This window comes from Notechis scutatus, chromosome 4, assembly GCF_049901735.1.
Source record: "Notechis scutatus isolate UNSWTSFEM ecotype Mainland chromosome 4, rNotScu1.2, whole genome shotgun sequence".
NCBI classification, from domain to species: domain Eukaryota; kingdom Metazoa; phylum Chordata; class Lepidosauria; order Squamata; family Elapidae; genus Notechis; species Notechis scutatus.
In genome coordinates, this window is record NC_142012.1 from 99729307 (window position 1) to 99745843 (window position 16537).

Here is a 16537-nt window from a genome sequence, read left to right on the forward strand (position 1 = left end):
GTTGCAACAAAGTATTGGCAAATTAATTCTTATCAGCTGTATTGAACTAAAACAAAGGAATGCAAATGAATCATGTGGATACTGGTGTTAGTTCATGTTTAAAATACTGTGAATTGAGGGCCATGAAAATATTGGCTGTGTTCTCTTTTTAGAGTTGAATATTAGTTAGCAAATATTGCATCGTATTTTTTTTCCCTTTAAACCAGTGGTTCTGGACTGTTCTACGGGTAAAGTACCTTTGTGTCAAATACAATTTGCCTGAGAAACATGTCAGAACACTTGCTGCGTAGTCCTTTTCAACAGGTAAGGATGCCTTCCAGAGCCCTTGGGGCATAATTAGCTGGGGGTGGGGGTGGAAGGCTATTATAAAAACACACAGAAGCTGATTCACTGCTGAGGCGGGGAGTTCACAGCATGCAACCTGCCAAGGCCTATTTCATGGCCAGCCATGCTTGCCTGAACATTTATTGAGTTCCAGCCTGCTGTGATAGTGCAATGGTGACCAGCTCCAGCAAATGGCGGCCATTTGTATGGAAGCTTCTACGTGAACTTCTGTTAAGAGCCCGAAGTTGGCCTTTAATGAACACTTATCAACATTAAAGAACACAAATCCCATTTCTGCTGTCAAAGCAAGGCATGAAAGGAGCCCATTGCTGGTGGACAGAAAATGTGTTTCTTGCTTTGCAAAGGCAGATAATATAGGGGATAATCTTGACAGAAGTATGCAAGAACATAAGCAATGAGAGCCAAAGCATCCTTCAAATCTGGGGAAGTAAAGTAGTTCAGTATTTGGAAGTGACTGACAGGATTCCCCCCAATTTTCCATGGCTGGCTTGGGAATTCTGAGAGTTGAAGTCCACAGGTCTTCAAATTGCCAAGGTTGGATACCCCTGCACTATAATTTAAAAACAAGGTGGAGAGATAAAGCTTTCAGAATTCTGTTATTGTAATTTATCTCAATGAAGTATAGTTCTAGTCTTCTAATGGACTTTATTTTTCTGCTCTGGTCTACCTTGTGGGGCTGACAAGTCACCTTTCCACATTTAATATTGTTGCAGGGTGCAATCCTATGTGCATCTATTCATATTATCTATCTTCTCCCCCTCTATAGGATAGCAATCAGTATGCAATCAGGAAAACAGAATGCCACCCGTGATCTTGAGCTAAGAAGCAAGCACTACTGACATCTAAAAGAGATTCATTGGAGAAAAAGTCCCAATGAAAGAAAAAAAGGGGGGGTTTATTTTCAAGAATCCCTATTTGGGGATAAAGCCCACTGTTTTCTTTGATAGATAACTGGGATTCATGAGGGCTGAGAAGATTTTAGCCTCAACCCAACAAAGGCTGAAAAAGTTTAGCCAGCATTAAAAGAAATCCCCACCTGACCTCCAGATAACCCAAACAGGAGATTAGCCCATTTCCAAGCAAAATAAGTTGTCACACTGTTAGGCCAATTGCTCCTATTGACATTTTGCATAAACATCTAGCAGAGGGTGATCAGAAAGTCTTATGCCATTAACGCTTTTCCCCCTTCTTTCCTTCTTCCCTTTCTTTCTCTCTCTCTCCCTCTCTTTCTCTCTCTCTTTAATACCTAAGCTTTCCAGAATAAAGGCCTTTCTGAATTAGGGATAACAAAAGGGTCATAAGGTCACAAACCTCCTTTTAAGCAGGTATAAATCTAGAAAGTTTAAATTCATTGGAGAGTGCAAATGAGAACTTTTTAAAGAATTACAAAATTCTGCCCACAACCCAGACCCCTGAAAGAACCCATCAATTTAGCTTACTCTAAGTTTAATGACAGGAATACTTGTATCAAAAAGTTTAGGGTATCAAAGAGTGTGTTTTTTAATTGTTTCCTTTAAAATATTCAAACCCAATGATGCAATCTTTTTTTAAAAAAAAATTGTAATCCTCATGAAAGATGGTTATAACATTTAAAAAATTACGGTAGTTTTTAAAAAATCGTCTTTAGGGAAAAATTCTTTATTACTTGCACAGAATGTAATGTATGCAGCATAATACAAAGATATTTTACAAGGTCAGCCATTGAAAAGTTACTCTACAAGAGTGTGAAAGTTTTTATTGAGAACTGCAGTATTCCTCTTTGAAATTCAGATATAATGGATTATGAACTCTTTAATTTTTAAAAAGTAAGTATCTTGTCAAGAGTTTCCTATTAAAACAGCCTCCCTAAATAGCACATTATGAACTATGTTCAGCAGATTGCATGTCATTTACATAAAAATTATAAATTTTAACCTATGATTATGATAGCATCCATCCTTGATTCAGACAATCACATAAAATATAATTATTGTCAGGATTGTTTACCTCAGAATTTGATATATTACCAAATATAAGATTAGCTCTGACACAAAAAATATACACCCTAAAAGAATCTAAAAATATAACCTATGGAAAACCAGCTAAGTAAACAACTATCATTTGGTATTCACAGTCAATGTATCTTATACACATGGACCAAGTATACTTTTTGCACACACATATATGTATGCATGCACAGTATGTATGTACGGTATGTATGTACGGTATGTATGTATGTATGTATGTGGTTTCTTTATATACATGTTGTGTGGAGTAGAGATTTCCCTCCCAGCATTGTTTCTTTTCCTTCAGAAGTTGCTGCTCTTGATGGACTTCATCTTTGAGAAGTACAAATACATATTAAAGGCACATCAAAATTATCTCTATGTTCTATCAGCATGCAAAAAAAAAAAAAAAAAGATGGAAAGAGTGTTGTAGGATGTCCGTAATTCAGTAGAATGGAATGTTACAAATACACAATTATTTGGTCTTGTAACAAACTTGCCTAGCTGCTACAATAAAGACAGGTGTCCTATAATATCCTTGCCAGTATATTATACAGTATAGTATTTTACTTATTAGGATGCATATCTTATACGTAAACATATTTTAGAGGGGGGGGGGCGGGGAGGGAGAAAGAGAAAGAGTGGGGGAGCTAGGATACAATTCAAATAATCAGTCATATATTTGAAGTAAATTTAAAAACACACACTAAAGTTTTCTCTGAATGGGAAATTCCAGAATTTCATTATCAGCCTCCTAAGCTAAGACAATATAACTATGAGATATGATATTCACAGATGTGGGTTTTTTTTGTCTAATCCTATTTATAAATATAGAAATATCTTTCTGAATACTAAAACTAAAGGCATATATAATTTTGAGATATTGTGCTTATATTACAAAACATAACAAAACATATATTATTAACTGCTGTGAAGGGAAATTATGCTTGTTTTGCTTTCAAGATACATTTTCAAAGAAAACTTTCATCAGCTCCATTGTGAAAATTAAGTGGAATCTTAAACTGAACAACAAACCACTGCTGAGAACATCACCCAATATTTAGGGAAACAGGGCAATGAATATTATTGTTAATAAGTGGTTCTAAAAGCTGAAAATCAAAAACGTATCTAGCTGCTGTAATTAAGCACAAGAGGAAAACAGCAATCTCTTTTTAAGATACCATAATATATATTTCAAACAGACAACCCTCACAAAAGATATAATCTCTCACACATTTGTAAGTGTGGCTAAACACATAAACTTTGGGATTATGACAGCTGCACCACAGGGAACTGTTTTCTTCTGAAAAAAAGTCAAAAGTTATTTGGGTTCATACTAATCCTTTGCAACTTAAATTATCCCAAAGGGCAAAATGCTTTCTTTAAATCTATCTAAACCTTTAGGAACATTCTGAGAAATGTCTGGTCTTGTTACATTCATGGAATAAACTCAAATATGTTATTAATTCTTTAGGGATTCAAAATTAACTAAAGGCTCTTTGCGTTAAAAAAAAGAAGATTGTCAAATAGTGCTCTGATGAACTAACCAGAATATTTGAAGGGTACAACACTTGCTAATCCTATTTTAGAAACAAAGATTTAAATGTTATTTTTGAAGAAAGTCTCTTAGAATGAAACAAGGTGGGTAAGATTACGGTAAGTAAAAAGAGTCCTACTTAATATGCTATAGCTGTTTTAAGTAGAGGAACAAAGAAATGCTACAGTGTAATACTTCCTTTCCCCGTCATTTAAAATGGACCAGTAACAAAAGGACCACTTTTTTTCTTTCTTTCTTTCTTTTTTGAGTTTACAACTTGAAAAGAAGCTCACTGACTGACACTCAAGTTTCCAAAGGATATGATTCTGGCTAAATTATTTCTGAGTAACTCGCTAGGACACAAAGTCCTTTAAGACAAAAAAACCCAAGGTCTGAAGTAAAAGTGAGGGTAATTAGAAATTTACATTGTTTTATTTTTTATTCATTTCCTACTATTTTCAAACATAGTGCTTTTGCTTAACTGACTAGGTCACCTTTTTAACTTATTGATATTTTCTTTTGCTGTTAAAATTGTCAGATTTCTTTCTGTTTTTTTGTTAAATTTTATAATACAGGTCATTTTAACAAATCTGGGCTTAAAACTAGTATTTAAAAAGCTCCCCCCTATACAATTACGTACTCATTTCGGAGTACCCTACCGAATTCCGTGGCACTCTGCCTCATATAAATACATATATGATTGCAGCCCTTAATTTCTAAAGGTTTAAAGCTACTTTGAAATGCCAATGTTATGATATCATGCAGAATGATTTTTATTCCTTAATTTGTATGATGCATAAAATTTGCATACATGTAGGTTAATAACAATGTAATTTTTCCAAAATGAAAATGTACTATAATTAGACTATTTTTGTCCTTAGGAACAATGCATTTTTGTTTTTCAAAATACAAAATATTATTTACTTGTTAGCAATACAGTTACATTCAAAGAAAAATAATATCATTTTATAGGACACTGGCACTGCAGATCAGTTCCTGCAGGCAGCTTAAAGAAAGAAATGAGTCTAGGATTAAAAGCCACTGATCTCCATAGAACTCGAAATATAATTTAATATAGTAATATTATTAATACAATAAAAGGTTATATTTCAAGGCTGTATGTATAGTTTGTCCTTCCTTATCAGCAGTAGTAGCACCAAACCCTTAAGAACATATATATCACATGCTACAGAAATATGTAACTTTGAACTTGGAGAAAAGGAGAAAAAACATGGAGCTAAAGAGCATTAAGATGGAAGCAGCTCAGCTGCCATAACCTAAAGCTCTCATTTGCCAACACAGAACCACAAATAAATGTTGAACATTCATTATTGCGGTTCTTTAAAACAAACCAAATGTGCTAATTTTAACTACATAAGTAATAGGATAAGCAGTACCATGTCATGTCAAAAACGTTAGCAGAATGTGTTTATTTCTCTCTGCAACGTAATTGAATTAAATTTGCAACACTTAGGAAAGTCATGCGTGGCATAGAATCTGTTTATCTGAATGCCTTAATATGCTTAGTTTGGACAAGAGTTTTTACCTGTTGTAGAAATGTCCATATTAGTCAAAATGAAATAGAAGTTGCAGTTCTATGACCCCTGGAATGCTACCTCAAGGGGAATAAAGATTCCTTAGAAACAGACTGCTGACCTCCACGAGAAGGAAAACTGAAAGCCAGCTCCCCTCTGCCATCTTGCACAGCTGGCTTTTTCTGAGGTCAGAAAACCCTGATCTCAGAATGCCCCCAAAGGGGTCACCATGAGAACTACATAGGCAGCAAGATCCAAGGGCCTCTGCCACAATCCTGGCATGTGGGAGAATCAGTAAACTGCTAGACTAGTCCAAATGTACCCATAATTTTGAGTAATACTTTGGTTTGTTGTTGTTTTTGAAAACCTCACTTCAACGTTGCTGCTTTCCCGCTTACACCATTCTGATTTTTGTTTCGGATCGCTGCCAGTTTTTTCCCCCCCCCATTATAGGTAGTCTTCAACTTACAACAGTTCATTTAGCGACCAAGTTACAACAGCACTGGAAAAAGTGACTTATGATCCATTTTTCACACTTAAGACCATTGCATCTCCATGGTCAGGTAATCAAAATCCAGCTGCTTGGCAACTGACTCGTATTTATGATGGTGGCAGGGTCATGTGATCACTCTTTGCGACCTTCTGACAAGCAAAGTCAATGGGGAAGCCAGCTTCATTTAACAACCAGGTTAGTAATGTAATAACTGCAGTGATTCACTTAAACAACTTTGGCAAGAAAGGGCATAAATTGAGGCAAAGCTCACTTAACAAATGCCTTGCTTAGCAACATAAATTTTGGGCTCTACTGTGGTCGTAAGTGGAGGAGTACCTATACACTGTTTTATATTTATTATTTATTTGGTCTGTAGAAGAAATTAGACACTTACTGAAAATTGTGAATTTTGCTTTTAGTAGAATATCTTAGTCCATGTTAATCCCACAAATTGGAGCAAAATTTAAAAAGGAAAATGGACTTTGCATTAGATTTTCAAATTAATATTCTAGTGGTGATTCTGAAGACCTTCACATATTGCTGAACTATAACTCAGTAGAGTCAAGCTAGACATAAATATATAATAATAATCGAGAAGACAGCAACAGATAGCAGCCTCTATGTAAAGAACTGAAGAAATGGTGGATTATTTAGCTGCTGCAGGAAGATTGCACGGATTGACTACAGACAACAGCATAGCAACGTAGCAACAATGGTGCATTGGAATATTTGCAAGAAATACCAGTTGCCTGCAAGCAAGAACTGGTTGGGACCAAAAAACTATAGAAAATAATAGAAAATCAAGGAGCTAAAGTATGCTGGGACTTTAGAATTCAAATAGGCACCTGTCATATAAGAACCCAGGCTTAACAACATTAAGAAAGAGATAAAAGTCTGGATGATAGACATTACGATACCTGAACATAGCAAAATAGATGAGAAAGAACTGGAGAAAATCACAAAATTTGCAAACAGAAGTGGCAAAGAAAGCAAAGATAGTACCAATAGTAATAGGTGCCCTGGGTACAATTCCAAAATATCTGGAGCACCATTGGCATTGACAAAATTATCATTAGTCAATTGCAAAAAGCAGCTTTAGTTGGAACAGCTGATATCCTGTAACAATACCTTTCATGTCATTAAACAACACCTATCTGTCCTGGGTCCTTGGGAAGGACCTGACAGGACAATAAAAATGCCTATCCAGTCTAAACATCTGGCTGACTGCATCACCAAACTTTCTTCCTATTTCAGGTAATTTTGAGCCTAAGATAACATTCATTGCAAACTTTAGTAATTCATTACTTCCACTAGCATATTCATGTTAGTTCATTTTCACCCCAGGAGATGTAGCTATACATTTTAAACATCCCTTACAACTCTAAAGTAAAACATGAAATTGTTAATATCTAAGTTCTCTGACAATAGAAATTATCTGTATTTACTGTCCTCTATAAATTACAATCTCTCAAAATATGTGAAAATGCATTTCTATTTACACAGATGCCTGCTTATTTGTGCATGCTTTAGACATAGGTTAATTTGCAAGTTGTCACTGGTATTTTGCCATCTACATTAAAATGTACTAATTACTTTGCCTCTGTTCCAAAAAGAGAAGCATTTTGCCTTAATGATGCAGTAAATTTAATCATTCAGGCCTCCAGCAGTAGGAGGGAAAACACATGGTCACACACCCTGTATCTTACTCAAATTTATTTTAATAGCAATTTTGAAATATCATCCATTCTCAGCAAGTGATCGTACTTGGGTTCCGTATTATTGGCTTAGCAAAAATTAGTGGGAATCATTTCTATACCATTTGAAATTCCAACTTCTTTTATTGGAGTATTTCTATCCTATCCTTCTGCTGTAGATGAAAGTGGCTTTAACAATACATATCTAATTCTGTTAATTTTAAAGACTACCCTTAATAATAAATACCAACCTTAGAGGTTACATTCCAAGATTTCTAGAAAGGAAACTCACTGAAATGCAAGCCAGGAGAAATTCAAACCCAAAATTTATAATGGTCAATTAAAACAGAACATATTTGATGTTCATCGTAGGGAAACATTTCTCAGCAAGCATCCTATCAACACAGAGGTGTGCTAAATTCAAAGTCCTGGTGAATCATACATTGATCTGATTTTTCTATGACATCTGTAAATACTTAGCCAATAAACTCCTAAGCATGTTTCTGCACATATTCCTCCTATTTTTATTAAACTTAGACTGAAATAGAAGAACCATAAAAAGGCTGTAAGAGTCAGTGCTGGACTTTACAGAGTTGCTCTAATGCATTACACATTTTAGGAGAAATTGATGCTGCCTGGCATACAATCAAGAATTCTTAACCAGAGTTTACTGAGAGGGCTTTAGCATCCAGTATGATTCAGGGCAACATCAGATCCTAATGAGAGGTCCATAAGCACTACATAAATGCTATAGCATTCTCTGACTTGTGAAACCGCTCCCAAACAGTACTGGATGGACAGTCACAAAGTTGAAAGCAATAGAGAGCTCTTATGTTAAGTAGTAATTCAGAATTCCTCTTCCTGCTCTTTTTTTTTAAGTCATCCAAATTTATCTATTTTCAGTCTCTTGTCTATTAACCCTCATCAGTACACTTGTTTTTTCACAGCAGCCCCACACTGGAATAACATTTTTACTGAGCTATATACCTTTCCTTGAAAAATGTAGTTCTTATCAGAAATATACAGTAGTTCTTATCAGAAGATAGGTGAAGTTAGGATTCATTTTCCCTAGATTGGCAAATCCTTTTGTTTGCCTTAAAAATATACTGAATAATTTGAAATCGATCGGAAAACATTATCCTGTCCAAATGACTATGGAAGGCCACTTTTAATAAAATTAAAATAAAAAAAAAACCCCATCCTTATGTAGGGATGCAAAATATTTTATAGATTATCATCTATGTTAGGCTGGGCAACGATACTCTTCTGTGTGTTTCCCTGTAGTGGAACTTCTAAGAGGATGTCTGAAACCGCTATATGGATTTCTTTAACTATCAAGCTTTTATACATGTGCTGTAGTATTTGTAGTGAAAATTACCAATCTGTATTGCCCTCACCTCCAAATCTTGTAAAGTGTCATGAAATCATACCAAGGGGCTAAACTGTTGTTGAGATAACTGGCTTCCATTAGCAAGCATGTGATTGGCAGGACGATAAAGTTTTTTTTCTCTCACAGGTCAGCTACTTTTTAAAAAGAGGGCAATCCTGCTGATCCATCTTTTAGCTACAGTCTCTTGCAATGTCCCAATTCTCTTGCCTTTTAGCTTTGATATGGTTCAAGCTTTCCCCTTTGTATCAGCCTCTACCTGTCATCAGCTCCTCTACACCAAACAGCAAATATCAGGAGCTTGACCCCAGGGCACAGTCCGGGTGGGCAGGTAAAACCTGACCACTGGACTTACTTCCTTATCTTTCATATCCTGCAATTCACGAAACAGTATCAAATTCAAACTAAAGAACAGAAGCCTGACCTCTTTATAAGAATCCTCTGAAATGACTCTGTTGCCTTTCTAAGTATTCTTGAAAAGAACTGTCATCTGTCCTATTAGAAGAGAAATGAATCATAAATAGAGAAGAGGGGAAAGGTGTTAAAGCCTTCATATAACTTAAATATCATTGACACAAGTTGTGAGATAGGCCGAAAATAAAATAAATGGGTAGGCAATTTACCTTAACTTTTGCATTCAAAAGCAGAAAAGAAGAATGTAGCCAACTGACTGCAATAATTGTTGCAATATATACTATACTGTATATATTTATATTGAATAAACATTGCTTCCTGAAACTGAACAAGAAATAACACTATTAAGTCATTGTGAAGAGAAAAATTATCCATTCAGTTTCTCCCTCCCTCCCTCCTTGTCTGCCTGCCTGCCTGCCTTTCTCTCTCTCTCTCTCTCTCTCTCTCTGTCTGTCTCTCACACACACACACACACACACAAACACACAGATTTTGTAGTCTACTGCCTAGGAGATATGGGTGGGGGGGACAAAGAAAGCAAAGAAAGCTTGTAAAATAACTGATTGATTCGCTGTGTTAAGAAAAAAAATTAAAACAATATTTTTCTAATATGAGATGGGATTATCTTACATCCAGAGGTGGGATTCTACAGGTTCGCACCTATTCGCTAGAACCGGTTGTTAACACTCTAAGCAGTTCAGAGAACCGGTTGTTAGAAGGTATTACTGGCCTAATCTTGTAAGGAAGGCAGGAAGGAAACATTCTGGTGTTGCTTACAGAAACTGCCTTTCCATTAACCCTTATTACATTCTTGGTAGGACTAGACTTATTGTCTCAGGAATGTCTCTGGAGTTTTTTTCCCCTCCTTTGCTGGTACTTTGCTTGTGTGGAGTGACCATTCAAAGTTACAATGGCACTGAAAAAAGTGACTTATGACCATTTTTCACACTTACGACTGTTGCAGCATCCCCACAGTCATGAGGCCAGGCGAGGAGATGCGTGCCTCGATGAGAGTGATATTGAGTTGGCCACATCCAGCCAATAACATGACCACCAAGCCACGCCCACCAACTAAGCCATGCCCACAGAACCGGTTGTTAAAAAATTTGAATCCCACCTGCCTATATCCTAGGTCAAATGAACAAAGATGTTTGTATTCCTCCTGTTTCAGTTTTAGAGCTCTAGAATAACCTTATCCTAGAATAAATATTTTCGAATATAATTTCTGTTTGTAAAGGTAATATTGTAATAAAATGTTTCCTGTTATGCTGATCCCTAAGAGCAAATACATTTTTTTAAAAAAAATCACATTAAAGTTAATTTACTTTTTTTTGCACTTATAGTCATTATGCACTTATAGCCTTATTTCTCCTATAGAAATAAGGCAGTCTGCCAGCATATATTAAAGCAGTAATTTCATGAAAAGGTACAACTGTGTAAATATATTAGAATTCAACCTTATGTATTGATCATTTAATTTATGGTCTTAATATACAACCTTTTGCTAATTGGAGAGTTCTCATCTAAAATGATGGAATTTTCTATAACAAATTAATTGCCAAGAAAAGCTTTAATCTCATTTTTGGTGAGAATGACAAAATCTCTCTCTATGGTAACTAATAACATTTGCTGCAAAATTCAAATGGTATTTGATTAGTTCATGGAATTGGCCATGAAAATTTCAGGAACATAAATTTTCATCCACTACTTTGCTGGATCAGAAAAAACTTTAAACCAAAGGTAAAGTAAATGGCTACTTCTGCTGTTGAGAAGCCTACACCTCACCTTGTACTAATGAACTGCAGAAATTAATTAACTAGTAGAATGAAGAACTTCCTTCTCTATACTCCTTTATCACCAGAAAATCTCGAGTTCTTTTTCTGCTCTCAATATTACAATTGCATAAACCTAAATAATGCCATCTTTTTTAATTGTTCATTGTGTATTATTCTATGTGTTACCTTTCATGAAGCACTTTATAAACATACCAGAATACAGTGATAATAATTTATTCAAAAGACCCAAGTTTCAAAACGTTACAAAGCTCAGAGAATATAGAACCTAGAATTTGGAAGATAGAAGAAATCACCAATGTAGGAACAGATGAAGTAAGCAAACACCTTCCCCAGTAACACAACATACCTACCATGAGGACTATCAAAGAGCTTCCAATTCATCTACCTCCATATTGTACCTTAATCTAGTTCTAAGACACTTGGTGACCAATATCCTATATTGAGTGAAGAAGAGACCCGAACACTAAGGACAATCTGCTGGCAACTCTACTTCATTTTTTAGCAGTGGGGTACCAAGTTTCTTATTTAAGTTGCAAGTCCACTGTTAGATTCTGGGCTGCTAAACCTCAAACGTCTTGGTCCCCCCATTCCAAATTAGTACATCCATATTTTAAAACTGAACTTGTAACCGCACACTTGTTAAATAAGTACAAATTAGTCCCAATTGTCTGGTGAGGCATTATCTATTGCTTCAGTATGCCAAGTGAATTACAATTAAATTGAATCCTGGTATTATCATATGATTTCAAAACTAGTATATTAAGCAGAAATAATGAAGTCATGCACATCCAAAATATTAAAATTAGAACAAGTTCAGGGAACTAATGCAATCTTAGGTGCTCTATGCACTCCATCTTAAGATATCATTAACCAAAACCTAGTTGTGCAGTACTGTCATATATCTCCCTCCCTCCCCCCACCCATCTTTGGACTGGTCATCATCCAGTTGTTTCATTGTAGTTGTTTTTTATAGGAGGAAAAAATAAACCATCACCAGCAAGTTTTTGAGAGATGCAAATACTGCATCTAAATGCAGTGAAACAGAATGGTATGGAACTATGGTACATTTTCTAGTAATCGCCAACTCTTATCTCTATAATGTCTTGTGTAAAGGCACAAGAGGCTGCCTTTGTGTCTAGCTTAGAACATGGTAGAACACTCAGCAGCCAGATTGGTTCCTACCCAAAGAAACAGTAGTATACTTGTACTAAAAACATTATCCTCGTTGCCAATTTGTTCCTAGAGCAATGACTATGTAGTATTTATTAACGTGTACAGCCCTGCATCATTTGGATCTAGGCTATCTGAGACAAGACATTCCAATTTGATCCCTCTCTATAAGCCCCCGCTCCTGCCTACTAAGTCTGTTGATGGTTGCCAAGGTTCATATGCTGGCATCTCCGAATTGATCTTTTTCTATGAGCACCCTAGACAGATGGAATGCATTCCTTATTGGATTAAGGGATCTAATCAATTTGTTAGCTTTTTAAAAAAAGACTATAACCACATCTTTTAAAAATAGTTCAATTTAAGGATATGAATGATTGGTTTAATTCTTTTTTTTTTTTTAATATTGCAGGATTAATTTCTGCTATGTTTTAAGGTTGGAATACCAAGTATGATAAGTGAACAAATAAAAATTAAAAGACTGATAAAGTAACAACAATAATAGTACTAACTGACAAAATTAGATTCATTTGACATCGCAACATTTCATTTTCATAAAAACAGCTTTGCTTGGGAAATACAAATAAGCATTATATAGCAATGTTCAGACAATTCTGAACTGAATTTTGACAAGTTTAAATTCACTTGAAATAACTGGAATTGCAGAGTATTCGAAACCAAATAAATGTATAACAACATCTTACTTGTCTGAGGTCAATAAATGCTAGTTGCAAGGTTTCTCCATGGAATCCAGGTACAGGCTCAGAACTTGCAAACACTGAAAAGAAATTGTAAGAATTTGTGAAAGAAATGTCAGGAAGAATCTAGATTTGATACAGTCTATGATTTTTATTTACTCTGTGTGTGTGTGTGTGCGCGCGCGCACGTGTGCACACGCAAAAGACAGTGTGTGTAGACATAATTCATTGACTTAATTTCTTAGGAAATAGAATATATTTGAAATCTTATTTTCATTTATATTGCTTTCAAGGATTATAAATTAGTAATTGTTAATTACTTTGAATTCCTCGTTAATAGGAAGAATTAGCCAGATTTACACAGTATGGTAAATCAGAATTCTGAAAAAAAAATCTGGTTTACTGGGATTGGGTGACATGAAACATTTTCTTCAAGGAAAATTTTCTAAACGGAAATTTGTAAATAAAGTCATGTTAGTTTTAGAGTAAGATAACTTAGACCATTTTCTCCATAATATAAATATATATACATCAAGACCATTTCAAAGAAAAAATATACACTGTATACATATTTTATTGAATGAATGCTTTATTGTACTCAATAATGTCTGCTAGCTAAAAAGCCTACTTTTACGTCCGTCATTTCTGGAGCTTTGGGGGAATCTATCAAATAGGAAATCATGTATATAAGGAGAAAAAAGATGCAGCAAGAGAAGAGTTAGACAAAGGGACTAAGACTAGGAGACTAGGAAATAAACATCTTCTCAGGTTCGTGTTTCATAAAGGGAATATAAAGAGAATGTCAAAGAAAAAAAGCTGACAACCAATTATTAAAATAATTTAAGCAATTATAGATAATCCTCATTTAGTGACCATTCACAGTTATGAAGGTGAATTCAATCCTTGAATTTATGACTTGTGCAGATATGTATCAGCTCCTAGTCAGACTGACTATCTGAAGAAATTTTGAATGTAAAATTGGATATCAATCTTCTGCATCCAAAAACATAAAAAAGAGGTGAATGAATCAAGATCATAAATTCCATTAGAGTATGCTTAAGAAGGTATATATTTATGTTGGGAAGAATTCTTGAAACCCATCATCCTGATTCAACAAGATGAAAACAACTGAGCATTTTTTTGTCAAGAGTTAATTTCCAAAGGATTTGCCATTTTTTTTTTTGCAACAGAAACATTAGAAAGATTTTGTAGTATCTAAAAGACCAAACATGTTATTACATAAACTTTGAGCCAAAACTAGATAATTTAATTTCTTTAAATGCACTACACTAATGATCAAAAGCAACGTTTTTCTTTTGTTATAATAAATGTTCAAGTTACCAGTAGAGGGAGACAAAAGAAAGTTTGGCTCAAATCAATTTAATAAAACATATTCCTCTGAAACACTTGGTATGGAACAAATATTAGGATATTTTTACCAATTAAGAGCTTTCATTCAGCTCATGCCCAATTCTGTTAATAGTTAGGATCATAACTAAGACAAAAATGTTAATGAATTCAGTTAAATAACAAACTTAATGTCACTCTCTCAGGTGGCTTAATTTCTCAGAATCATCCTTAGAAGAATCCTCTGTGCTAGCAAATAAAATTCTAGGAAAACCCCAACAATGGCAGCAAATAATCAGAGCCAATAATATCTTACAAGCTCCACAGGAAAAAAAACCAAAATGCAGCATCACAGATATGTAGTTATTTCTTCTCAATCCAAAAACAAACCACAATATAGAAAAAAGATATCCAGATTCCACAATGCTTAAAATAACTGATAAGCTGGTCTCATGGATTTCTGGCTTCCATAGTTTATATATTCAAAGCATGCTTTTTATTCAGAATTTGCATACTTACATTCACACTGTATGACATCTAAATTAAATTGCTGAATAGCTCCCATGCTGATCTGTTTCAAGTCGCTATCCAACAGCATCTGCATCAGGGAGGTTGAGAGATGCTGGCAAGCAGACATACAAGCGGTCTGAGCTACTTTTCCCTATTAAAGAAAAGGCAACACATTACAGAAATAAACTGGCACCTTTTGTCACAAAGATCTCCCAATTCCCCCCACCTCCCCGAGCATTTATTCAACTCAAAACAAACAGATAAGGAATGTTTGGCTTTGTTTCACAATAATAGTTTCCCTTGGATGCGTGAGCCAACATCCAAGAATTTTCAAATAGACAAAAATGGGTAAGATATTATTTTTTTTGTTGCTGATCTTTATTCTTGTGAACAGATTAGGGGGCAAAAAAACAAACAAACCCTGGTCTTGATACTTACAGTATATTACTAAAAATGTCCCTGGAAGTTATATAATTTTTTTACCAAAGCCCTCAGTTGCTTTCCTGCCTATCCAAGAATTTTTCTGTGTAAGTGGGAGGATTCTAAATGTTAAAAAAATTCCAACTTGCATGAAGCTCTCCATTGTTCAAGACATACATAACTGTTCAAAGACATTTCATATTAACAGTTTAAGTCCCATTGGTTGGTAGCTAACAAAATAGTATAGAACTAGTTGCTGGGAGTTAACACAATTTTTGAGTGGGTGTGTATTTTCAAGGAAGGAAGTTCCACTCATTTTAGTGAATTTATGTTTAGTCTGACCAATTCAGATTTAAGCCAAAGAAATAGTGCATCAACTATTAGCAAACATTGCCCTTTGCTAAATAACTTAGGTTCCTTCTCATTTCAAGATTACAGAAAAGCCTTTTCTTTACAACAACCATAATAGGCTTATCAGTCATCTGGCCATATAACTAATCCATAAATTTAAGTTCTGTAGCCTTCCACAGTGAAATCTTGTGCATGTTTGTTTAATAGTAAATTGCATTACAATCTTTTACACAATTTGGGAATAAGCAGTATAGGATATTTGCATATGGATTTAGATTGTGTTTTTGAATTTAGTTCAGAATGAATACCATATCAGGTTAATCCATGGAGATGACACTAGTTGATCTCAAAAGGTAAGAAGAGCCAAACATATTAGTTGGATAACAAATCATCGAAAATACCAGGGCTATACACTAGACTGGGAAGTTGAGAAAATCACTTTCGTACCGCTGCAGAGAAAGCCACATGAGTAGCCCATGTAATCCCCAGAAATGAAGCATGACTAATCTATTTATTTTATCTTGTGATATGAAGCTTCAAGTGGGGGTGGGATGGAATAATTTAGAAAAGAATAAGTCCAAGGGTGTTTCTGGATATAATACTTTATACTATAGAGTAAGTAGTCCTTGGTGTATGACCATGACTGAGCCTGCAATTATGGTCATGTCACGGTGGTTGTTAAGTGGGTCACCATACAAACATCCCTGATCTTACAACCTTCTTTGTGGTGGTCGTTAAGCGAACACCACAATTGTTGAGAGAACACCAATGGTCATTAAACAAAATTGTTTTATCCAATGGGAGTTTTTGCCAGAAACCAAAAATATATGCTAGAAACCAGCAAAAAAATGTCAACAT

General features: G+C 34.9%; 1 protein-coding gene across 13 annotated transcripts in view; it reads right to left on the reverse strand.

Annotated features, from left to right (window-relative positions):
- The window catches only part of EXOC6 (exocyst complex component 6), a 101917-nt gene that overhangs the window by 15725 nt on the left and 69655 nt on the right, over positions 1 to 16537 (reverse strand). For 10 of the 13 annotated variants that reach the window (XM_087964208.1, XM_087964207.1, XM_087964211.1 and 7 more), the window contains 2 exons: positions 14918 to 15059; positions 13058 to 13131 (listed from right to left, as the gene is read on the reverse strand). In XM_087964208.1, coding sequence (XP_087820334.1) covers positions 13058 to 13131; positions 14918 to 15059 — 216 coding nt within the window. Of the gene's footprint in view, positions 1 to 550; positions 891 to 13057; positions 13132 to 14917; positions 15060 to 16537 lie in introns of those variants that run through there. The other 3 variants (XM_087964217.1, XM_087964216.1, XM_087964218.1) reach the window with 1 other exon arrangement.